Here is a 26,772-nt window from a genome sequence, read left to right as displayed (position 1 = left end):
TGCACAAAAAATGCTATTGTGTCTCCCTGAACGTTGGAACCATGTCTTCAGACACAAAAACCCAAAGGAAGCACGCAATGGGAGGATGCACTTGAAGGATTAGGGTTTTAGCGATCAAACTGGTTGAGATAAAAGAGCATGATATTGTCCAAAAAATATATTTTATTGTAGTAGACAACACGAGGCGCGCGCCCGGTGCCCAGCCCGCGCCGCGCGCGCGTCCCTCAACAACTCTTCGCTATCTACGTCCAGCTCTCGGTTTTAATAATTGGAATAATTTATTTAATAATTACAACGCTTTTTTATCTGTCCATATTTTTAACATTAGGTATAACTAACTTCGTCTTGTATAACTTGGTGTAAGAACAGCCTTCAGGAATTGAAATAGGGTGGCGCAATATACGCCTCACAGCACTGTTTCCATTTCGACTCGCGTTCGCTCACTGTAACAATAAAATATACTATAAACCTCTATACAAAAATCAGCTTTCTTCGGTCTATGGAATTCGGGCAGGAGTAGACGAGGCAGCTATCCTATACCGGGACACCCAATATAAATACAATTCAGAGTTTAAATACCTACTTGCTCAAAGGGCGCAAGAACCAAGGGGGCAGCTGGCGCAAAGTTGAGCTGAGATTTACTGAACTTGCTTACAACTTAATAATCTATTAAATGGAGGAGGAAACGTGCGTTTGACACTCGGATGAGAGTGCGATAGTGGGATAGGTAGATGAGTGAGAAAAAGATAGGGCATTAGATCAGTGAGGAATATTCATATTCATAGCTCAGATCCAATAAAAAAGTAAAGATGGAGAGCGGTAAACAGCCAAGTGAGGCCTGTTTTTAACCCCCGACGCAAAAAGAGGGATGTTATAAGTTTGACCGCTATGTGTGTCTGTGTATTTGTCTGTGGCACCGTAGCTCTTAAACGGGTGTACCGATTTGAATGCGGTTTTTTTATTTGAAAGCTGGTTCTCTAGCGATGGATCTTAGATATGTTTTATCAAAATCGGTTCAGCCGTTTCAAGATCATCAGCTCTTTTGTTCGCTGCAGTAGGAATCTTAGACGCATAATGGGTATTTACTTTACTTTCAAACATATTTGGGACCTAAAATTTGAAACACCCATGTATGCTATATAACTATGCAAGATTATGGAATTCTCAACCTGATGCTGCAGCCAGGATATCCAGAACACTAGTAGGTACACTCTTGATAAAACTATAGCAGATATATCGTGTTTGGATTTGTTTTGATCAGTATTTGATTCTACATACAATGCAATGGTGGCAACAGGATGAGCTGATGCTGCAGCCAGGATATCCAGCACATTAGTACACTCTATAAAAAATAATAGCACATATGTCGTGTTTGGATTCGTTTTGATCAGTAATTGATTCTGCATACAATGCAGTGGTGGCAACACGATGAGCTGATGCTGCAGCCAGGATATCCAACACACTTGTACACTTTTAAAAAAATAATATACTTACTAGTTTAAAAAACATGAAATAAAAAACTTAAATTCAAAATTTAAAAACCTCCGACACCAGAAAACGCCAGCAAAAAAAAAACGCCCGAAAAAAAACGCCGACAAAAAAACGCCGCCAAAAAAAGACAACTAAAAAGTAAAAAATAATTATGCACTACCTAGCTGTTGCCCGCGACTTCATCTGCGAAGAATTCGTTTATCCCTATCCCGCGGGGACTATGCTGATTTCGCGCAAAATTAGCCTAAGTTAATTTAGTATAAGTACCTAGTAATTTTTTTTTTAAGCGTCGTCGGTGTCGGGGGACCGCTAAGGTTAATACTTTAAAAAATACAGCATATGTACTTTAGTTTCCTGTTAACCTTAGCGGTATATATATAGCGGTCGTACTTAGCGCGCAAGTCGCCGCACGAGAGCGGACGGTCGAGGTCGGGCAGCAGGTCGGCGGGCGCTTGCAGCGTGCGCGGGCGCGTTGCGTCGTGCGGCGCGCCCAGCAGCGCGGCCGCCGAGGCCAGCCGGCGCGGCGGCGGCTGCAGCCCGTGCGCCGCCAGCGCCGCCGCCAGCTGACGCGCGCGCGCCATCGCCGCGTCGCGCTCGTGACGCGCTCGCCACACCTAAACAATTTTTTTTTAAATGGTCAATCAAATTTTACAGTGTTGTAGTGGTTGCATGGTAACGTCTCCTGGGTCACTTTAATAAAAGTATGATTTTATGGGATACGATCCAATAAAAGTTAGGAGTCGTGACAGTTTTAAGGCAATTCCTTCGTGGCTCTTCTCCTAAGCATGCTAGTGGCATAATATACAACAGTTCGGTTATTTTATTTTAACAATAGGATCAAATAAAGTCGAATAGCTGCCACCTGATTTATAACAATAATAAAGACGAACTGCAAATGCTTTTTCTATTTAAAAAAAAATCGTCTATTCTTATCTCCTTGTTAACGTAAACACCCTGTATCTCCTAAAGTATTAATCGTAGAGCAAAAACGAATATGCCCAAAATTTGTAGGAAATTATATGTAGAGACTTTTGTCTGAAGTTATCATAATGCTATTCGTACAAATTAAATTAAAATTTAAAAAAAAAACTACACCGATTTTTTCCCCATTTTATTAATTATCTCAACCTACAAGATTGACTAACCGCACGGCATTAAGCTATTCCTTGCGGGCGAAGCCGCGGGTTAAAGCTAGTAAATGTAAATAAAATAGTCAGACCTGTGCCGCACAAACAGCAGAGCGACAGTGGCCGCGGCCTCCCGCTCCGAATCCGTGCGCTGCCGCCTCCACCACGGCCCCGTGAAACGACAGGGATTGTCCTGCGCACCACAACATAACTTTGAAATGGCTTACCAATAAATAAAGAGCACTCACTGAATTAAGAGCTAGTGGACCTAAAGAAAAACTTAGTGTTTTTGAATCAAAATTCATTGTTACTTTTTACTTACCTACGAGTGAGTACTTACTTAAGTAAGTTTTTCTCTAAGGGCCTCTACACCTAGCGTTTTTTAATCGCGCCGTCGTCGCGCGTTTGTATCGATACAAACTACTTAAGTACTTAAGTACGTACAAACGCGATACTACGCACGTGAGTTGTTTGACGCACGGAATCACGGATGAAGCACGGATGGAAAGAAAACTGCGTTGTCAGCGCGCGTCACGGCGCGTTTCAAAATGCCGTGTGCAAAGGCTTTATGTGTCTGCCCTGATATTTATTACAACAATCATAACCAACCATCAAAAAGTTGGAAAACCCCCGACTTTGTCGGGTTCCCTTTATCTTGCATAATATCGATTCTCCGAATTACACTTCGCATAACAGGTATCTCATAATTTTTTTTAGCTGAATGATACTTTTGCATAATCATCACTTTGCATAATTATCACTTCGAATAATAGTCATTTCTCAGAATATTACATGGCAGAACACTCATATCGCCGAATATACTTTTGCAGAATATTAAATAGCAGAACATTAATTTCGCTAATTTTTATATGGCATAATGGCAGGCATAGCAAAATACTAGTTTGGACTATTGTATTTACACGGAATTTTAAATAGCGCTGACTTTAACATGGCGTAATGACATAGTTAAAGGAACTAACAGCTACCATAAGAATGGGTTAAGGTAAAAGTAAGGCCAGCAAAGTAAGCGTGGTGTAACAGCAGCAGGCAAAGCGCCAGAACAGAACAGCAGCTACATAGTAGGTTGGGTTAGGTTAGAACTGCGACCACAACAGCGCGCGAGCCAAGAGAGCGAAGCGAGCGTGCCGCGGCAGCGGCCGGCGTAGCGCCAGAATCTTACTGCTGCCAATAAAGGTTAAGTTAATATAGAACTACAATTAATACATACTAAACTTCATCGAAATCGTTGGAGCCGTTTCCGAGATCCCGAAATATATATATTTATATATATACAAGAATTGCTCATTTAAAGGTTTAAGATTAGGTCTTGTGTTTTGTTATTATCCTTATGCAAATTAATATTATGAAATAGGTAGCGTTAGCGTAGCAACTATTCGGACATATAAATATTATTCTCATCGATATTATGTGGTGTTCATATTCGGCTATACAACCTTACTATCTTTTCAAAAGAGCTGTCGAACCATGTGCCACACGTAGACGCGAGTTAAAATTTTTATTTTTTATTTTTGTTACTTGTATGGAGTGCCCCCCTATGAATATTTATTTTTGTAATTTAACTACAAAACTAAATAGCGGCTTTGACAAGACAATCTGTACTCCAAATTTCATTGATATACATCTTGTAGTTTTCGAGTAAAATGCCTGTGACATACGGACGGACGGACAGACAGACAGACAGACGGACTTGACGAAACTATAAGGGTTCCGTTTTTGCCATTTTGGCTCCGGAACCCTTAAAAAATTATGCGAAAAGTAATTCGATGATATGATGATTCTGCTAAAGGTTGTTATGAGAATCGAAATTATGAGAATAAATTTTAGGCAACATATAAGTAAACTGACTTTGTCACTTCAAAGTTCAATATTTCAAAAACGACTGAACCGATTTTGGTAAAACACATCTAAGAAGCATCGCTAGAAAACCTGCTTTCAAATAAAAAAACCGCATTTAAATCGGTACACCCGTTTAAGAGCTACGGTGCCACAGACAGACACACAGACACACATAGCGGTCAAACTTATAACGACCCTCTTTTTGCGTCGGGGGTTAAAAATGAGGGGTATCGCGTATGAATTCGCCGCTAGAGGCGTTAGTGTAGCGAGAGGTCTCGGAAATGACAAATGTCACGGTTTTGGGTGAGCTACGAGGGTTTATTTATAACTAGCTTTTGCCCGCGGTTTCGCCCGCTTGGAATTTGGTTATCGCGCACTGTTCCCTCAGGAACTGTTTTTTCCGGGATAAAAAGTAGCCATGTCACTTTCTGTCCCAAAAATATATATAGGCTATCTCTATGCAAAAAATCACTTCAAACCGTCGCTCCGTTTCGACGTCAAAGACGGACCAACATAAAACATATACACACTTTCGCATTTGTAATATTAGTATGGATTAGAATAATTTGTGAATATTTTGCAATACCTGAAATGAATTGTGGCAAATATGCGTTACGGGTTAAATATACGTTTGAGACAGTTTTGTCTATCGGAAACCTTTGTCCTCCTTTTTTTCCGAACAAAACGGGACTACGCAACACTGGCGTGCTCGATATTTTTATTATGATATGGTTTTAAGGCATTAAGGGGCTGTTTCACCATCCATTGATTAGCGTTAACCGACGGTTAAATGTTATGCCGTCTCCGTCTTTTCGTACAAAACAAATAGAGACGGCATCACACATAACCGCCAGTTAACACTAATCAATGGATGGTGAAACAGCCCCTAAATATGATTTAAATGTAAATTTTGATTTCACGCCCGAACAAACTAATAAACCACTATTCGTCAGGCAGGACCTTTATCTACAGTGGCGCCAACTGGTAGCCCTCATTACGTCGACGTTTCGACTACAATGCAGCAGCCGTGGTCAACTTCGAGTCGACTAGGTAGTAGGTATATAGGTACCTACGCGTCGCCTCTTCTTGGTAAGATAATGTCGCAAGCAACATATACTTATCAGTACTTCCCTGCCATTAATATTAGAAATGCGGGTTTGTATGTTTGTTTGTTACTTTATTACGTCTAAACCGCTGAACCGATTTAGATGAAATTCGGTATACAGATAGTTTGAGTACCATGGAAGGACATTAGATAGTTTTTATCCCGGAAAATTGCATAGTTCCTGCGCGGGAGATCGCGATAAACGAATTCTACGCGGACGGAGACGCGGGCAACAGCTAGTAATAAAATAGGGCGGTTAATTAGTATTGGTAGATAACCACAATACACTTTAGGTGTACGTTCACTGCGCTAAGCAGCCATATATTATTCAGAGGCCGTCTGTTCGCCGACGCGAGGGTGCGGTGACGGCTGTCACGTGATCTGATCACATTGCGGCGGCACGCGAGGCTGATTGTGGGGAGCGCGTAATTGGTTAATATGCTCCCGACTCGTATTCAGCTCAACGCGTAATTTGACGGAGAAAGAACCTAAAACGGTTAAACTGATCCTAGCCCGCTACATCGACTCGTGTCAGTTTACGACTAGCGCAAAGTAAACGATCTATAGAACGAAATTTCTTCCGTAGTGTTGTCGCGGCCGTTAATAAATGTCATCCTTGTCTATTATGAACGCATTTTGCAAGAATAAGCAAGCCAGATATAAGTCTAACGGTTTATATTTATTAGTGAAATACGACACCCGCCAACGACCGGGAGCCGGTCGCTTGCCACTCAAGGGTTTTTGACAAGGCTGCCGGGAGCCGGTCGCGTGCCAAATAAGGCTGTGCCGGGACCTGGACGCTTGCCACTCCAGGGCTAAAAAGTTACATAGCTATATTACCGGTGACTTCGTCTGGTCTGGGAAGAGTTAGGTACCTAGCTATTATAATCTCTTAATCATATATTAGCCCGAAGAATTGCGAAACTAAAGTGGCTGTGGGCGGGGCACATTGCTCGCAGGACTGATGGCCGATGGGGTCAGAAGGTTCTCGAATGGCGTCCGCGGACCGGGAGACGAGCTGTCGGTAGGCCGCCAACAAGATGGAGCGACGACTTGGTTAAGATCGCGGGATCGCGGTGGATGCGGAAAGCACTAGACCGGTCTGAGTGGAGAGCCTTGGGGGAGGCCTATGTCCAGCAGTGGACGTCTTTCGGCTGGCATGATGATGATGATGATGATGCATACATTTGGTAACATTGAAATTTTTAGGACCACGTTTTCAAGAAAATTTTTTTAAACAAAAATAGTTGGTTATAGGTAAATTACTAATTTTCTCAAAAAAAAAGTGAGTCTTACGGTAGGTATAGCTCCAGTAAAACTACCTTTCCTTTTGTACCTACCTACATATTGAAAATGAGAATGAACGCACGTGACTCGTGCGTACTCATTCGCTGCCACCGACGCATATAAGCGTTTCCGGAACTTCGCCCAGTGCCGCTGTCATAATTATTCATACATTTTGAGCGCACATGTGCGTTGGAGGCACCTGTGAAAGTCAGGTGGCAGTGAATGTGTTAAAACGCGACATTTCAAACGCGGGTGTCAACTTGCCCGTAAATCGCATCATCTGAACAGGCTGTTCCTAACCGCAGTCGGTTACACGGATGGAAGAAGTAAAATATCGAATCATCTGCTAATCGGCAAGTGAAACTGCGCGTTGTATTCAAGCCCAGAAGGCCAATTAAACTGACGAGTCAATTCTTTCCGACGACATGGTCCCGAACAGAGCTGACAGCTTTAGTTCCCCTATATCATTATCATCACCCAGCATCACGCCGCAAGAAACCGACCATCAGCAGCAGGAACGCCGACAGGAACTGCTCCGCTCCATGCGCGAGTGGGGGCAGAAGCTGGAGCGGAGCAGACGACTTCCGGTTCTGCTCTTACCCATAGAGAGCGAGACGAGGGCGCAGCACGGGCCCACGGTGGAGGCGGCGAGGTGCGCGCGCATGTAGCGGAAGTACACGTGCTCGAGCAGCAGCAGCAGCGCCGCCAGCAGGATGCCGGCCATCAGCAGCAGGAACGCCGACAGGAACTGCTCCAGCGCCAGCGGGTCCGACGACTTGTGCTCCTGCTTGTTGGGCTTGCACGTGCCGGTCATCCAGTATCTACATATTCGATTCAGACTGAGAATGAGTCGCACCAAATAGGTACTAGGTATAGCGATAGCCGATAACTAATAAACCAGCGGTAAAATTGTCCGTTAGTAAATTTCGGCTTGTATAGATTTTCAGTGTAGGTATGCCATATGTCAAATGGGATGTAGAATAAAATTATTTAAATTTAGTAAAATTTATTCAAGGGTCCTTCGAACCAGATTATTAAGCATTAGTCATAATTACCTGCGTAATCTTTCAAGGTCTCCGTTAGAACGCAAGTCGAGTAATCTCTTATTAAACATACTAAGATATTTTGAATTCCGCGTAAATGCTAATCCGTAGCCAGACATGGCGTACCATGAGCCGACCGTCAAAAGCCGGCAGTCCTCGTCCTGCAAGATATGAGAGGTTGATTAATTTAACTGATTTCATAAAAGGCGTAACTCTAGGTTCGTCTGTGTATGTAGGTTTTGACCGACTTCAAAAAAAGGAAGGAGATTATTTATTTTACATAAGACACGATTATTTTCATGGTTTCTTTTACGTAGCCCGTAATGTATTTTTTTTTTCTGTTTGTTGACTTGATGTTATTTATAAGGTTTACTAAAAAACTTACTTGGGATACCAAATAATCGAGCACGGTGCCATCATATATAAAGGCGTCGAGTTCTGCTGTTAACACTCCTGAGACGCCTGCACTTACTGTGCTGCGATTATATCTGTTAAAAAAATAATTTTGATAAAGTAGCTATTTCATCAATTTTCATGTTTTCGAATCAATTGTAAAACTATACTTACTGCGCCATGTAGGCATGTGGCTCTCGAAAATACTTGGCTAATGTAGCGTCCGTGTGTGACCACGGCACTGTTCCGAACTTAAGCGGAGGGCGAATTGCCAGAGGCCTTGATATACGGGGATCGTCTAGACCACTCAGCTCATGAAACTCTTCTCGGGTGATCATGAACGCTGCTAGGTTGGCAGTGTATATAGCAAGAAACACCACTGCAAACATAGCCCACATATTCGTCATGAAACGAGCTGTGAATCCGCGCGGCGAATCCACGTGGACCGATGCCTGTGACAAAACAAAAACACATACGTATACCTAGTGCCATCCACGAAGACGCGTGATTTTGTCAAAATTAGACATTAATGACATTGTAGTAAGAACCACGGCACGCGTCTACGTGAATGAGTGTACCTATAAATCAAGTTCTTAAAATAAAAACATGTACGAAAGATAAATACCAGTAAATAGGATATACTTGCCTGGAAAAGGACAGCCCAAACTATCCAATAAGTTCGACAGAGCGAGAACCGGTTCTGAGGCACTCGTTTTGAATTTTGGCCTGTCGAGCAATCGAACCCACTCGGGGATAGCCATTCGAAGAAGAAAATGGAGAAAGTTGCGGCCTGAATAGCAACCGCGCCCACGAGCATCCAAGACGCGGTGTCGAAAGGCTCGAGGAAGGCTGTGGGCGAGATGATACCGGTTCTTTTGGCTACTACGATCGCCACGCCGGTCTCCATAAAAGGCACGCTGAAGTCCACTACGGCTTCCCGGTCGGAGTTTATTATCAAGGATGTTAAGACCTGTGAAAAATAACGGGACACTTAACAGAAAGTCAGATACTTACATTTCTAGCTTCCCATTGATTGATTGAAGGGCATTGAAATATTGAAGCACTAGGTGTAATAAATAACAAACTAACACAACGTACTAAAGCTAGTTTGTCTCTATAAATGGTGTTACCATGTCAGTCCTTTTGTTGACCAGGTCTGCGATAAGTCCGTTCCACTTGCTGTTGTGCAGTGTGCCCCAACGTCCATCCTCGACGCGCGACAGCTCGTACGTGAAACCGAGCTGCTCCGCCAATTGTTGTAACAGATCGATGCAAAAACCGCTGCAGCATTGGTACAGCGAGCTGTTTCTGTGTGCCGTTCCCGCTTCCAGCCTAAGGGTGTAGATAACGCAGTCTTTATAAAAAACTTGACCTCAAGATGATGCTACAAAGCTTATATACTTACACGAAAGTCTCGACAAACATAAGGTACTTAATTAATGTAATAAATTGCGCTATTATTTATTCTGTGTAAATAGTATAATATCACTTAATTAGTACAAGTTAATAAATAGATAGGCATTCATTTAGACGACCAGATGGCCTAGTGGTTAGAGAACCTGAGGCTGTATTGCCTAACGTTTCTGACGCTCGCGATCACAATCAAATGACAGTTTTTGTATACGAAATCTGTCATTTGATTACGATCGCGAGTGTCAGAAACATTAGGCAATACGGCCTCAGACTACGAAGCTTGAGGTTCCGGGTTCGATTCCCGCGTCGGGGCAGATATTTGTATGAAAAATACGAATGTTTGTTCTCGGGTCTTGGGTGTTTAATATGTATTTAAGTATGTATCTATCTATATAATTATATTTATCCGTTGCTTAGTACCCATAACACAAGCTTTGCTAAGCTTACTTTGGGGCTAGGTTAATTGGTGTGAATTGTCCCGTGATATTTATTTATTTATCAATAGGTATGTAGGATATATTATCCAGTTATTTGATTATTAACTATGCCAATTTAGTTTAAAAAAATATTTAATAGTAATAGGTGAATGACGAACAAATGCTAGAGCTATTGATACAACATACAAACATACGGGCTGGATTTTAAAGTTCATTTCATGGAAAGCTATCACCTTTGTGTAGGTAGGTATATAAGACTTCGGACAAATTTACCCTGCTACGTCGACCTCCGGGGCGACTCTGCATATGACTCCTCTATCCAAAGAACAACGTCCACTTATTGGATCTGGCGGTGCCAGATTTATGTAAGGGGGCTCCTCCAAGAATGTTATCCGCATGTGGAACTTCTCAGGCACTCCTTGCGGCGGCGTATGTAAGCCTCCGGGCCAGACTATGTCTTTGATGTCAAGACGTTCTTTTGGATATGAATTCCACGTCCCGATTTCTTCCCATACCAGCTGTTAAAGACGAAATCCTTCAAAATACGATAATGGTAATGGAAAATGAATAAACCTAAATGAGTAAGTTAAGTATGTACGAGCATAAACAAAACTTTCAGTGGTATCACTTGGAAAATATAAATTATTTGAGTAGTCGGCTTCTTACATTTTGTAGACACAAATATGTATAAGTATATCGTGTACTCAGCTAGGTCCCTGATTCCCCAGTTTACCTATTATTACTTTTATTTATAAATATTGGGCAACTGGTCAACTGGTCTTGTGTGTGTGCATGTTTTTTACTTTAGTTCCTGTTCCATCAGTGTCTTATTAGAAATTCATGTGACTGATGTGTAGATATTAGATATCTGTAAGGTTTTCTGTTCAGTTTATTCTAATAAATAGAATACTATTTTCTATCTTAGATTATCTTAGCAGAGAATGCTGAAACAGGACCATAATGTCTTAGATAAATTTAGAACAGTGTAAGCCTCACCTGTTCTCCAATGGCCGGTCTCAGGTTCATAATCTTAAGCTCGGCGGCCCGCAGTTCGCCGTCGGGAGTGAATTCAATGCTCGGGCGGCCGGCCTCGCTGTCCACGCTGACGTTCCGCAGGTGGCGGTAGAAGCGCTCGCCGGTGGCCCAGCGCGCCTCGCCGGCGCCCGCGCCGCTGCACGACAGCCGCGTGCCGAGCGGGTGCAGCGCGTTCTCCGGCTCCGACACGTACGAATCCACGCCGTACGCGAACACCTTCACCGCCGTCGCTATCTCCGCTATCAGCGATGAACTTGAGGTGTCGAAATGTACACCTGGGTAGGTTTTTAATTTTTAGTGCCCATACAGATGAACATACTAAAAGTCCTCAAGGGTGGGGGCTGGGCTAATGGTGTAGCGGGGGGGGGGTTCAAGGTACCTTTTTCAGGTTTTTGGCCATATCTCGAATATTTCCACAAATAGCATTACAATACTTCGGACAAAAGTTTTTCGTAAGTTTCCTATAAATTTGGTCATAATAATTTTTACTCTACGATTTATACTTACTTTAGGAGCTACGAGTTGTGTAAGTTTTAACAGATGTTAAAAAGTAGACGATTTAAGAATAACGAAATAAGTTTTAAATTTTCGTCTTCGTCTTCTCCGTCTATGATATCTACATATGTACACCGTTTGTACATGATGAGCCTAAGCAGCCGAAGCATAACTAGACTAGGATCTGTGGTGGTAATTGGCTCCAGGATTCCATCAGCTTCTCGCTTTCAACCCCGTGTTTCGGGAGGGGTTTTATTACCCAGCCACTCTTGTACTTGGTGGAATACTCATAATGGGTGATATTTTGCTGACCATTTAGTAGGGGGGAGAGAGACGTCGCGAACTGTCGCGAGAACATCAAAACCGTAAGTAGAGACACATCTTAATAAATTTGTGTGCTAGTAACCCTACTGAGGGATGCTAATGTTGGTACGATTGCAGGAGAGAATAAAATGAATAGAAGAAAAAATAACGCTTGACCAGGAGGGTGAGTTTTTGAAGTGCCTGGAAAGTCCGAATGAATTTCAACACCTGCAGTTCAGTGAGTAATTTTTCTTATTTCAAATTTCAAAAAATTTCAAATGATTTATTCAGTAAATAGGCCGCAATGGGCACTTTTACACGTCATTTTTTAAACTACCAGCGCTTTCGGAAAGACCATCATTGCCAAGAAGAATGCGCCGCAAGAAACTTGGCAGAAAGTCATTTTTTCATAAAAATATATTGAAAATATGAATGGGAAATCAGAAGACAAAGCATATAAGTAAAGTTGAAAGCAACCGAAATGGCACAGAATATTGAAACATGAATTGAATGTAAAATTGAGCTCGAAGTGCCAGGCTCTTGGTGGATTGGGATGGACTAGTATAAGGGGAGTTGGGAGGTCCTCCGAAGGAACCTGAGGGTTCCGTTGCTGAAAGGAATGTGAGTACTTTAAAGGTATACATTCCTAGTTGAAAGTAAGATGCTTTGTTTACTGATATACCTGAAATCTAGACTATTCTAGACTAAATACTTTGTCGCTATAAATTTTACTGTGAACCTAGGATTACTCCGCGATAAGAGAAGAGATCAGCTTTCGACTTGGTGCTGGATTTTAGAAAAAGCGAGTATCAATATTATATATTGTCAGAAACATAGTTTCTTCTGATTTTGCTATGGCTTCCGATGTTGATATTACACACCCTGTAGCTCCTAAAGTATTGATCGTAGAGCAAAAATACAGATGACCAAATTTGTCGGAAATGGACATCTGGATACCTCAACGTATATTAACTGTACCAATTTTCAAAACTACATGTATTTGATTACATATTAGTACAGTTAAAGATACATATTAATTACATATTAGTGCAGGTAAAGTAGGACTTAATACGACAGTTTGGCAGCAAAACATGTACATTGTACATCAATAAAACTTTGCTTATACCTTTATCTTGGCACTAGAAATGAGGATCTGCCGAGTCCTACCAAAATTTAGGCGTCCTACCCCCTCCCAGGGGGCATGGGCAGGGGTCAACGTTTAAAAAATGCAAATTTTAAAAACTAGGCGAGTGAGATGTCATTTTCTATATTATTTTTTGCGCTGAATCGAATGATACCATACCCATACACGACTGTCACACGCGTAGAAATAAGTAAACGATTACCTACCCTAGACTCACTAATCGTGGGTAGGATCCTCCTAACGCCTAGAGTCCTTTATAAAGGACTTATTGTAATTTTAAATCAAACTATCTTAAATGACACAAAGTTTGTTCATAAATCTAATATTTGATTTGGGCATTAGGAGGGTATAGTTAACATTTACTCACCTAGCATTCCTACGGGAAATTTATTTGGTTGCTGCATCGAGCCGAGCACACTTTGTGTGACGATCCAGACGAAATTCTCGCTGGTGAGGTGGAGGTCGCCGGCAGTGGACAGGATGTCGGCAGCCTCCTCGCGCGTCGCGTACAGCAGCATGACGCGCGCCTCACTCGTCACTAGCTCGTTCAGGTCCGCTGGCTTCTTCACCACTACAGCGTTTAATATTGTAAACTTGAAGCGATCCTGGAAAGACAAAATCCTCTAGTAGCAGTCGCTACTGCCAAACCAAAGCGTTTAAAGTTCAGCGGTATACTCACTTGCAATGCTGTGACTCTCTCGCGGACGGCTTGAATAAAATCGTCATGACCAGCAATAGCTGAGGTTACTACACTGAATTGATGCCACTTGTATCGCTCTAGTATTGATAGCATGGCAGCTGTTTGATGTTCTATGGACGGGGCCAGCTGAAGACGCAAAGCCGCGTGCGATGCCCGCTTCTCTAGGCCGCTATTGTCTGCATTCCATGAAATGACCTGCCGCGAATACGTCATATGTTACGATCGATAATTCATGTTTCGTTTACTTAATATAACTACATTTTACTAAAACTAATACAGTGAGAATTAGCTACATAGATATGCAACGGAACAATAAAAAGCATTACCGGTATGCCAAGATATCCGGCGAGTTGTAGAAAATACTGTGCAGAGGCAGTAGAGCGCCCGTATTGTTCATGATTCATAAGATAAAGTATAGCAGACACGTTGACTGCTAGGAATTCTTTACATAGCGAGTCCAGGATAGCTGAAAGGTGTTAAAATATAATTTTGAAACATATCAAATAGTTGTAAACAAATAGCTTACGGAAGTCTTCGGTGGTGCACTTACACATAGGACTAGGCGTAAGGCCTTGCATGGAAAGCGTAACGTTCAGGCGCACGTGCGAGAAGAGTTTGAGTTTGCGCGGTAACTTGGCGAGCGCTGCCTTCTCGGCTTTGGTGTAGTCCCGTGCGCCGAAGGCCTTGTGCGGCACGACGAGCGCGGCGGTGATGGAAGAGGGCGCGCGGGGCGGGGGCGGCGCGGGGGAGGTGCGCGCGCGCCGCAGCCCTCGCCGCCGACGCGCACGCCGCCGCCGCGGGCGCCCTCGCCGCGCGCGCCGCCCGCTGCGCCGCTGCCCACCTTGATGCCGCCGCCGCGCTCCGCCGCCGCCGCCGACGCCGCCCAAAGCAGCGCGCTCAGCGCCGCTAGCGTCATCACTTTACGCGCCTGCATCGCCACTCTTGATGCTATAAACCAAAGGCTGCACTCAATTTATTTATAGAAAGTTGGCTACAGCCATTCTAAACTATGATGTCTCGTATGTGAATGGGACACACCCCAACATCTTGCGAGATTGGGCATAGTGGACAGCTCGGCATGTGAATGTGGAGCTGTCCCCTGTGATCTTAATAGACCCGGATATGGTGACACAATAGTACATTGTGTCTTAAGGGCGGTAAATAAGGAATTACGAACGAGTCTATTAGAAGGCCGAAGTCGAAGACTGAGGGCTTTAATGAGTCGATGTTCGTAATTCTAGTGCCGCCCGTGCGACATACAATGTTTTTCATCACATTTGCGAGTAAAATTGAATATTTGTAAAAGAAAAACTAATATTTTATCAAAAATTGCCGATACCGCTGATTGCGCTTTTGGCAATCCGCAGCATGTGCATGGCGTGCGTGTGCAGCGCGCGCACGGAGCAGCAGCACACCATGCAGTAACAAACTCATTTACCGACCTTGGGCTTCATGGCATGAAAATTAGTACGCGCAATGACTGACCACGGGTTTCATGACAAGCACATTAACGTCGAGGGTTTTATTTGGGGGGTTGCAACCAAGGTAGCCTGCATGTTACGACACTGTTTACGAGCAAGTGTGATGAAAAATATTAGAGCATTTGTACCAGTATGGCGGTTCTTCAGGGGTCTAATTACGGAATGACAAAAAGGAAAATGAGTCATAGCGCTGGTACCGGCGGCCCAATCGCGTGGGCGTTAATCGAACGTGTCGGATAAAGAACGAGTGTCGAACGATTCGTTACACAAAAATGCTTGTATTTTCCGATAGTCGATAAAAAAAGAAGTAGGTGGTAGCGTAATGCCATACTTCTCCGGTGTGACTTACAGCCTGCCATACCGATGCGAATACATTAATAAAAAAAAACAATTCAACTTTTGTTCCAGGCTAATTTTTGCACGGCTAATCATCGTCGAGAAGCCATTCACGAAATACACCATGCCCTACTTTTATGGCGGTTCCAAATGGCCGCCATACCGCCGCAAAGGAGTAATTTTTTTCGCAAAACGATTATTAGCGGTATGGCGGCCATTGGGAACCGTCGGAAAAGTATGGCAAGGTGATTTCCGTGAATGGCTTCTCGACGATGATTAGCTGCGCAAAAATTAGCCTGGTACAAATGGTTGAATTGTTTCTTTTTTTTAATTAATGTATTCGCGTCGGTATGGTTGGCTGTAAGTCACACCGGAGGAGTATGGCATTACGCTCCGCCTACATCTTTTTTTATCGACTATCAGAAAATACAAGCATTTTTGTGGAACTAATCGTTCGATACACGTTATTTATCCGACACGTTCGATTAACGCCCACGCGATTGGGCCGCCGCTACCAGCGCTATGACCATCATTTTCTTTTTGTCATTGCGTAATTAGACCCCTGAAGAACCACCATACTGGTACAAATGATCTAATATTTTGTGTCACCATCTCCGGGTCTATAATCACAGAATTTACGCCTGCCAACTTTATGATCGTTCCTCATTTCTACAAACAACAGCTGTCACTCCTTGGCGTTCCGTTTCCCTTTTAATTAATTATAATATTCCTTATGTGCTCGGTTTCTATCTCATAACAATATAAAACTATAAGGGGCTGTTTCACCATTCACCATCCATTGATTAGTGTTAACTGACGGTTAAATGTTATGCCGTCTCCGTCTATTCGAACAAAACAAATAGAGACGGCATCACATTTAACCGGCAGATAACTTAACACTAATCAATGGATGGTGAAACAGCCCCTAAGTATTATTATTTATTCCTTTTACCCTTTCTGATCTTTTCCAACCCATTTTTCTAAATGCGCCAAGAGCGCGAAGCTTAAAAAAAAGATCAACTGTTCACGGGTTTACCTAATACCAGCTTTAAATTCGGGGATTCCCCAGAGAAACGTCAAACAGAACAATATCAATAGCGTTTACGAAGTTAGCTTTGTACAAAATAGATAGTGAGGTAGGTAGGTAGGTACTTACACTTTTTACTAAATTTGCTAAATGTTAAGGGAATTCGTCACAGTAATTAACACATTATTTTTACAACATTACAGAGACATTTAAATAGTCACTGTAATCACATAAAGTAACTATAGTACTCTGGCCGTTTCGTGAGTAACTTATGTTGAAAATTGGAGCCCACTTTGCTAATTAATGTCGCGGTCGGCGGCGTACCGACACTAATAGCAGCCCTGCTGCGCACCATGAGTGTATATTTGATATTTTATAGCACTTTATATAACTGCTCCTATTACATACGTTATGGAGAATGAGGGCTATCGTTTTTTGTCTCACTAGATGGCGCACTGTTGCGTGAGGCTTTTAAGTATGGCTTTCAAAGTCTGTTATTACGGGCGTGAAAACAAAGTTTAGATTAAAATCATATTGAATACAATTTAAAACCGTACCATAAAATTATCGAGCATGCCACAGTGTTGCATAGTCCCCATTTTGTTCGGAAAAAAGGGAGGACAAAGGTTTCCGAAAGACAAAACTGTCTCAAAACACAGACATTCATTGCCCCAGAACGCATATTTGCCATAATTAATTTCAGATATTGCAAAATATTCACAAAATTATTCTAATTATAAATAAACCCGCGTAGCTCACCCAAAAACTATGAGATTTGACATTTCGGAGACCTCACGCTACACTAGCGCCTCTAGTGGCGAATTCATACGCGATAGCCCTCATTACTACATGTTAATTACATGTTTGCCCTAACAATGTCATGGTCATAAACAAACCATTCTTTCACGGAACCCCAGTAAGGTACTCGGCTTGCCTTTTAGGAGAAGGAGAAATAAAAGTAAATAAGTAGTTTTTATTTTGTTCTCTTGTAACTACTTCTAATTATTCAATAAATTGTCTTATCTTATTTCTATCTTAACTTGCTCCATTTTTAGGGTTCTGCAGTCAACTAGAAACCTTTATAGTTTCGACATGTCTATCCGTCTGTCTGTCTGTCGTCTGTCCACGGCTAAGCTCAAAGACCGTTAGTACTAGAAAACTGTAACTTGGAATGAATATACGTATCAGTCACGCCGACAATGGAAAAAAAATTAAACATTTTAGGGTAGGTACGTCCCGTATACGTAGATTTTCACTTGTGGGGTATCGTTGGATAGGTACGTATGTATTTAAAAATGAACAGGAGATATCACTCCGAAAGTTACAAAAAACGTGCCCCCCCCCCCCTTATAACTTTCGAACCGCACGTCTACAATATGAAAAAAAAAACACAGAATTTAAAACAGAAAAAATCTAGGAAAATTATTCTTCATCTTCTTCAGTTGAGTATCAACTTCATCAGTTGAGTAGTTTTAAAGTTTTTGTAAAAAAAATATATTTTTAGGAATCAAATAACTAAGATTGTAATTTATCAGTCACTGTGTGCATTTTTCTTTCTTAAAGAACTTAGGTACGTATAAGATCACGCTTAAAGTATCTCCTTATTAAATAAAAAAAATGAAATCGGTTCATATAATAAAGAATATTACCATAGTAAAAGATGACAAGTAGGTTCACTACGAACATAAGTACATCGCGCGGCTTAAATGTTTGCGCGCCGGATGGCGCCGGTACGCACGCACCCGCCGCACGCAAACACTGATAATTTAAGGAGGATTAAGTTTTTTTTTCTGTAGTCATCACATCAATAGTCAAGGCCGCGCTGCCGTCGGTGCCGTCTTGCGCTCGCTTCGCGAAATGATCACCTTTTACGTTCGCGTACTCGTACTTACGTATTTTTCGTATTAGGTATAGTTGTAAATTAGTAGTATATATAAGTGTAGCGTAATAGTTTCGTGCAAGGACACATAAAAAACTTATGGAACCTACCTATAAACAATTTAGTTTTCACACCTCTCCTTCAGAAAAGTAACTTTTCCTCCTTGACGAGAGGGAGCAAAGTGCAACTTTTCTGTTCAAGGCTTTTCTAAGTGTTTTATTGCAAATGTCATTTTTTGAAGTTAATAATTGTAAAGCCACGCCATTTTCTATGCTGGTTGTTCTTCAATAATATTTAGTTTTTTTTTTCAAGTTTCTTAATGCTCGGTGTGAAAAGTTGTATGAGCCACTTGGGAGCAAAATTATTTTCATCTTGGGCGTTAACACTTGAATCTCTCATTACGCTCAGGATTCTACTTTAGAATCCCTCGCTACGCTCAGGATTCTATTGTAGAATCCTTCGCTACATTCTGGATTCAATGTACGCCCTCGCCGTAAATACACCATTTTGCTCCCTTGTGACACAAATAACTTTATAGTATTATGTGTAGGTAAACATGAGTAGTAAGTATTGTTATTTTTTTTTTGTTCGACTGGAGGGAAAACGAGCAAGTGGGTCTCCTGATGGTAAGAGATCACCACCGCCCATAAACATCTGCAACACCAGGGGTATTTCAGATGCATTGCCAACCTAGAGGCCTAAGATGGGATACCTCAAGTGCCAGTAATTTCACCGGCTGTCTTACTCTCCACGCCGAAACACAACAGTGCAAGCACTGCTATCCAGCCAGTCAGTGCAGCTGCTATGTGTATTGTATACAGTCGCCATCACCATTCCGGCGAATTTATAAATAATATTTTTAAATTTAGTATAATAATAATAATAATAATATAACCGCAAAGAATCTGTCTGGTTTCTCTAGACACAGACATTAGACAATATTAAGTTAACTTTCGTACTAAAATTATTTACCGGTAGGTAATTAAGAGCGTTTATACCTACCTGCTGAGCTGGCAACGTTGCCTTTTTGTTAGTTTTTCTCGATTATTCCATAAAAATTGAACGAGAATTAAAACTGTGGTATGATAGAACTCTTCTTCATATATAAGTAAATATGTCTACTCCAATAGTTATTTGTTTAAGACTTTTATTTTCTTTAAAAACATTAATTCGTTTTTAACGAGTTTTTTTACAGCTGGTTTGCTAGGCTGGCTAGTACTTAACAAGCTTTAGATTAAATCAATATAAAAGGTTTAACATTTTATTCCCTCGCGTCTCATTCCCACTCTCAGCGAACAACTCTCGAGGGGAGCCTTTATTTAGATAAGCGCTACCTACTCAACATGATGCCTGATGGCTGATGGATGGACTCAAGCCTGACATAGCAATTCATACCGAAAAAATCTGCACCTATCTGCTACTTGATCAAAATGTGACGTGACTTAAAAAAAAAGGTTACAAATATAACGAAGAGGATGCTTAGCAAAATTGTGATATTTATGTACCGGATGGGCCCTGTAACAGGAGCAAAAAATTAAAAACCAGTAACCTTAGTGTAAGTTTTTGGTTACAAAATACGTCTCGATCGTGTTCGCGTTAAAACCTTAATTTGTATAGAAACACGAATATCGCAAACGTTCCGCTAGAGGTGTTCGTGTTTCCATACAAATTGAGATTTTAACGCGAACGCGATCGAGACGTATTTTGTAACCAAAAACTTACACTAAGGGTACAGATTCTGCTACTCAAATGGAACTATTTTACTTCTGCAACATTCAAAAATTAAGTAATTTTAACATTATGTTCATTCCAAACAAATTAAATGGTATTTTCAATGTACGTACGGCATCCAATAGCCTAAATGACATCGCCCTGTCCCTGTTACGTAACAAACTGACGGATTTCGCAATACATTGCTTGTCCAATTAAACTTTAAACAATAATAAAAATCACAATACAAGTTATTTCCAAAAGTTGTAGAACTAAATTAGCTCAAGATGATGGAAGCTGTGGTTTAATTTTTTGCTCCAGTTACAGGGCCCACCTTGTAAACCTATACCATAGGAAATTTCCGTTAATCTAAAAAAGTATGGAACCCTCTCTACCCCTGTTTAACTAGGCACTTGTCCGGTTTTTAAAATCGCGTTCATATCAGGCAGACATAGGTTGGGGAGACCGGGGACAAAAGTAACATTTGGCATTTGTGCTCCGACTACTTGCTATCTATTATGTATTTGCTCATATGAATATAGCTATATAAAACTTTTATTTATACTCTATATATATGCGTAAATTTTTATTAAGTAGAGTTCGATTTTTTATAGTTACAAGGCTTTGAAAAATAATTGACGATTGTTACTTTTGTCCTGTAGGGGTAGGACGAAAGTATCATGGTTAGAATCGAAAGTAAAACCCATGAAACACCACTTTACTGAAGTGATCTGCATAACCTATGGATTACTTCTTTCTGTTTCATGTAAGTTTAGGTACATTAATGTTTGGAATTTACGAGGTCTAATTATTACATTGAATCCAGAATGTAGCGAAGGATTCTACAAGAACCCTGAGCGTAATGAGGCATTCAAGTGTTAACGCCCAAGATGAAAATAATTTTGCCCCCGCGTGACTCATACAACTTTTCACACCGAGCATTAAGGAAATTGAAAAAAAAATCTAAATATTATTAAAGAACAACCAGCATAAGAAAATGGCGTGGCTTTACAATTATCAACTTCAAAAAATAGCATTCGCAATAAAACACTTAGAAAAACCTTGAACAGAAAAGTTACACTTTGCTCCCTCTCGTCAGGGAGGAAAAGTTACTTTTCTGAAGGAGAGGTGTGAAAAATCATGTTAGTTCCTATAATTTTACTTGAGGATGAGATATTTATACTTTGTTACAAGCAGATAAATTATATTTGCTAGCTCTAGACGGCTGTTTGTGGTATTTTGATCACTGCATAACTCTATAGATAGATAGATCGGGTCTTGGGTGTTTAATATGTATTTAAGTATGTATCTATATCTATATAATTATGTTTATCCGTTGCTTAGTATACCCATAACACAAGCTTTGCTAAGCTTACTTTGGGACTAGGTCAATTGGTGTGAATTGTCCCGTGATATTTATTTATTTATTTATTTATTATTTATAGATAAAAACGTTTATTTGGTACTGCAAACACACACAATCAAGATTAGATACAGGGATACAAAACATCAGTCCAGACTTAAAAGTAAACATTTCATATTGTTTGTGTGCGCTGCAGTAGTGTAAAAGTGCCATGACTCAGTGGTCAACATTGCTCGGAGGAGCAAAACACTGATTTTACGCCACAACCCAGAGAACCGGGAACAATTGTTTCTTACTGCTCCAATAATAATTATGCAATATAAAAAAAAACCAAAAAAAAAACAGCGTGAACGCAAAATAGTTGCATTTTCAATTAAGGGAAGAAGACTGTCATTTTTATTTAATTGTGTAGGTTGTACTTGTGTAGGTGGCACCAATGATAGATTGAGTTAGTGACAAGGGAGAAAAACAATCATGATAAATAATAACCAATCAGCCCTCAAACTGAACCATCACAACAAACATGCAGCCACCCTACATCTTACACTAAATCTTAAAATTACACTCGAAATCGAGTACCGAGCAACCGCCTTGCTTCTGCAAGAGTAATAACTTAAGGTGTCTTTTAAAAGAATTTTTTTAAGGTAAACTCTGAGACTTATACTAATACAAGAGCGAGAGGGACCGCATGACCCGAACTTCGAGTTTCGTAGTAGCCCTGCAGTTCGATGAGGGTGGCATTCTAACAGACAATGTCGCGTGGATCTCGTCCCGTATCTGCTATGAAAAGGGGAAATACCTATCTCAGTAAAAAGATGAAGTTCACGATATCAAACAGAAGACTTGCAAGATGTACGTGTCTTCGCGATGACATGTTCAGCATAGAACGGTCTCCCCTAAATGTTATGTGTCTATTAAAGACAATTGTGGGATAAGAATAGGGTTGCATAATGTTTGATTTTAAAAGTTAAGTATAAGCAGAATTTCCAAATACTACATTTTACAAACCCTGTAGTTCTGTACCTAACTTGGCAAAAATGGAACCCTTAGGAAATACCTTAGCAGTCCGTCCGTAAAAAATGAACTTTTAAGTCAACGCAATTTAAAGAATACAGCCGTTACGTTATACTTAATGGTGTTTCCAAACAAATTTACAGAACAACCATAGACAACCTTAATTTTTTTTGGTCATGTGTCTATATTAGAACAACCTAAACTAAAATGACCCCACTACCCCCTACATTACAGCAGGACTCTGTAAACACTAGATATTCATAGATACCTACAAATTCATATAACGTTCGGTGCGCAAGTTGGACTCTTACTTGGCAGGGTTTGTGTATGTTTGTCTGTCTATGTTAGACCAGTCTGCTATATTCGTAGGTATACTGACCAACAAATTCGTAGGTGTACGGAACCCACGGTGCGCGCCGACTGGCATTTAGTTGTTGTTTTTAATAATCGCAACTTAAGTACATGACCGTAGACTTGTAAGATTTCAGAATTAGTCTCGAGTTAAAAAAAGTTTTGCCTGAGCCACAAGGTGGCCTTTATTTTTTGCACAAACATTTCCATAAAGCAGGGTTTCTCAACGTGGGGTCCACGGACCCCTTAGGGGTCCGTAGCATGTGTATCAGGGGTCCGCAGTAAGTCTGTCCATAGAGGAGAGTGTATATAGGGGTCAGTCTGTAAATATATGTATTAGGAAATTTCCAAATATTTTTTTGACAGGGGTCCATGGAATTGTTTAAATCGTGAAAATGGTCCGTGACTGCAAAAAGTTTAAGAAACCCTGCCATAAAGGGCTACCATTAAAAAAATAAACCGAATAATGACTATAGATAGAGCTCAATTAACTTCACAATAAGTAATCCATATTATTTCTCAAGACACATGGGCACATTACCTGACATGCCTCTATCGTTTTTAAACGAGGACTCCACTTCGAGCTCCACCCAAATCACAAGATCACCGAATCTTCTTAGCTAAGAGTGAACGACATATCTAACTATACCTACTCGCGAGATATAGGTATATCATAGGTAGACTGGCTGGATGGATATGTTTACAGGATGAAAAAATGTAAGCATTATAAAATAATATGTTCGTACTTAGACATTCTGTTTAAAATTTTAGGGGTTGGGGAATAAGATAAGATAAAACAACAAATTAGTACAAGTACTTATGTACTAGACCCCGAAGTAGGTATACCTACCGCAATCTAAATTGAGGCTCTTGACTTGAGACTAAAAACGTATTCTTCAAAACGTTAAACCGAAAAACTTGATGTAAGCTTGGTACAATATGTTTTTATCACATTTCTCCAACACGTTGTTCGTTGTAAAATAAGATGTGTAAGTAAATACCTATAAGCGCGTTATTTGGCGGCGGTGGTGGCGGCGGCGGCGCGGCGAGCGTGCAGCTATCCGCATAAACCTAGGCGGCGGCGCGGGCCGTCATTGAGGAATGGTCGTGGCCGTGGCAGCTGTGGTCGGACGGACGGTGGCGCGGCGCCGCGCCGCCAGCACGAGTCGTGGGCACGCGTGTTTACGTAAGCGCCACGCCCCGAGCCACGCTCCGGCGGTATGGGGCGCGGCGCGAAGCGCTATGCACCTCCAGTCGCCGAGCGCCGACTGACGCGCCTCTGCCAGACTCACCCCTTGCCTTGCGCGCCAGGGGGACCGCGCCTGCGCTACCACTTACAACCTCCACGGGCTCCAGTCCACGCCTACCGCTCTCGTTACATAATAAGAATTAACTCGGCGAAGCCTAGCCCTAGCTGATCCTTGACAATAGCCGCACGGAGGATTCACATAGTACTTAACTTACCAAACTTTGTCTTGGCTCGTGTTACTTTTCATCCAACACATCTACATCTAAATTGAAAATACAAACTTAGATATAGATGCACAGAAAAACCAGAAAAATAAGACCATCACTGGGAATCGAACCCAGGTCCTCGGCATTCCGTGCCGCGTGCTATACCGCTACACCACTGCTGGACAACGGTACAGACACGAATTTCCCTATGCAGCACATATCTCAGCTTGTTTGTTTCTTATTTAGCCACTTAAGCAGTGACTGACGCTAGCGGCATCTATACCGTAGCTAGGGCATGCAATATTCGGCCTAATTTAGTACTTATTCGAGTTTAACGAATATCAACTTACATACTATTCGAATAATTCGAGTTAAATGAGTTTTTAGAATATTTTTCAGAAATGAATAAAAAAAAACTATTTTATTTAAATCTTTCACTGTATAACCTGTTTGACATAAGTTTAGAGTACCTAAATTGATAACACTATGAAACAGGGTATTTTTCTGATTACTTTTTGCCCTTGGTTACCAAAGTACTCGTCAAGATGAATCAAACGAGTCCAAACTCAATGCGGTTGTGTCATTTTATTACAGAGTTCCTATGGCCACCTTCTAGCTTCATCACTAGATCAGCTCCAGGTCATATTGCGTTGTCATCGGATTTATACATCATTATCATCATAATTATCAGCATCATCAGCCTATAGCAGTCCACTGCTGGACATAGGACTCCGCCAATGAGCGCCATTGCGCCCTGTCCTCGGCTGGATGCATCCAGCTTCTACCAGCAGCCTTTCGCAGATCGTCACTCTACCTAGCTAGAGGGCAACCTACACTACGTTGTTTGCCAAAACGCTGTCTCCACCCAAGAACTCGTTTACTCCAGCGGTTGTTGGTTCTTGGATAGATATGACCAGCCCACTGCCACGTCAACTTGCAGATTCTCTGAGCTATGTCGACGACCCTAGTTCTGTGTTGGATAGTCTCGTTGCGGATTCTATCTTTCAGAGAAACTCCGAGCATAACTTGTTCCATAGCTCGATGAGCGACTTTGGAAGTGGTGGATTGGCCGTACTGTATGTGTCCACGTTTCAGCTCCGTATGTCATGACGGGTGGGACGCACTAGTTGAAAACTCGTTTTCCGACATTGCGGTATGGATGATGAGAAAACTCGACGTAATTTTCCGAATGCTGCCCAGCCCAGCTGAACCTCCTCTTGGCCTCCTTCGCAAAGTTGTGTCTACCTAGCTGTAAAATCTGCCACATTCATACCGAAACCTTTCTGACGTGAGGCTGATGCTAGGCCGTCCAACATTTGTTGCAGTTCCTCGAACGACTCCGCCATCAAGACTGTCATCTGTGAATCGAAAGTGTGAGATGTACTCGCCCAACGCGCTTAACAACAATTTCGGTGATATGACATCTCCTTGTCCCACTCCTCTGCGCAGTTGGATGGGTTTGGACTGCTGACCCTGTACTTGGACACTAATTGTGGCGGTTTCGTACAGATATCTCAACACTTAGACATAACGATAGTCTACTTGGCATCCCTGTACCTAAGGACCCCAGGACAACCCAGTTTTCGACAGAGTCAAAGGCCTTTTCATAGTTCACAAATGCCAGACACGGAGGCTGATTATACTCTTCGGACTTCTGTATAATCTGCCGCATTGTGTGTATATGGTCTATGGTGCCAATTCCTCCGCGAAATCTGGCCTATTCCGGTGGCTGAAACTCGTCAAGTTTCCTGGTGAGCGGATTCGTAATAACTCTCGAGAACAGCTTATAGATGGCTTAAGAGCGAGATAGGTTTGTAATTTTTAAGGGTTTTGTCTCCCTTCTTTAAAAACAGAACAACTAAGCTCTCGTTCCACGCCTCTGGAGTTCTCCTGCAGTGAAGAACGGCGTAAAAAGGCTCTGCAGCTCCTGTATAAAGGGAGCTCCTCCAGCCTTCAGCAGCTCCGAAGTAGTTCCATCTTCACCGGGGGCTTTTCCATTCTTAAGATGTCTCAGAGCCAGTACGAACTTGTCTTGGCTGATCTCTGGCAGCTCGTCGGTGTAGTGACGGGTTAGGGGGGTGTCTCTCGAATCGTGCCGTTCACGCTGGGGGCAAGGGGCATGGAAATCCTCGATCTCCGTGAAAATCTCCGGCTTCGACAAACCGGTTCGACCATCGTGAGTTTTAAGCTTCGTCAGGTGGCTTCATCTAAGCTGCTGAATGAATACTTTGGACCCTCAGTTCCGCTCTATTGCCGTTCAGTGAGACGTGTGTTGGAGCTCCGAAGGTCACGGCCGTATTATACATGTCGGATTTGTACATACATG

At 41.8% G+C, this 26,772-nt stretch overlaps 1 protein-coding gene across 1 annotated transcript; it reads right to left on the bottom strand.

Annotated features, from left to right (window-relative positions):
- Positions 1–142: 142 nt before the first annotated feature.
- LOC141430400 (glutamate receptor ionotropic, NMDA 2B-like) lies at positions 143–24,281 on the bottom strand. Its single transcript, XM_074091087.1, is given in 17 exon segments — positions 143–443; positions 1,882–2,105; positions 2,711–2,811; positions 7,468–7,688; positions 7,923–8,071; positions 8,296–8,398; positions 8,478–8,755; positions 8,950–9,273; positions 9,434–9,635; positions 10,427–10,671; positions 11,150–11,463; positions 13,498–13,735; positions 13,810–14,025; positions 14,157–14,296; positions 14,381–14,596; positions 14,599–14,778; positions 23,993–24,281. Coding segments are annotated over 16 exon segments (3,174 nt in total). The 5' UTR covers positions 14,765–14,778; positions 23,993–24,281; the 3' UTR covers positions 143–406.
- Between the last annotated feature and the right edge of the window lie 2,491 nt (positions 24,282–26,772).

Source organism: Choristoneura fumiferana, chromosome 8 (assembly GCF_025370935.1).
Source record: "Choristoneura fumiferana chromosome 8, NRCan_CFum_1, whole genome shotgun sequence".
Taxonomy (NCBI): Eukaryota; Metazoa; Arthropoda; class Insecta; order Lepidoptera; family Tortricidae; genus Choristoneura; species Choristoneura fumiferana.
This window is presented reverse-complemented; position numbering and strand designations above follow the sequence as displayed.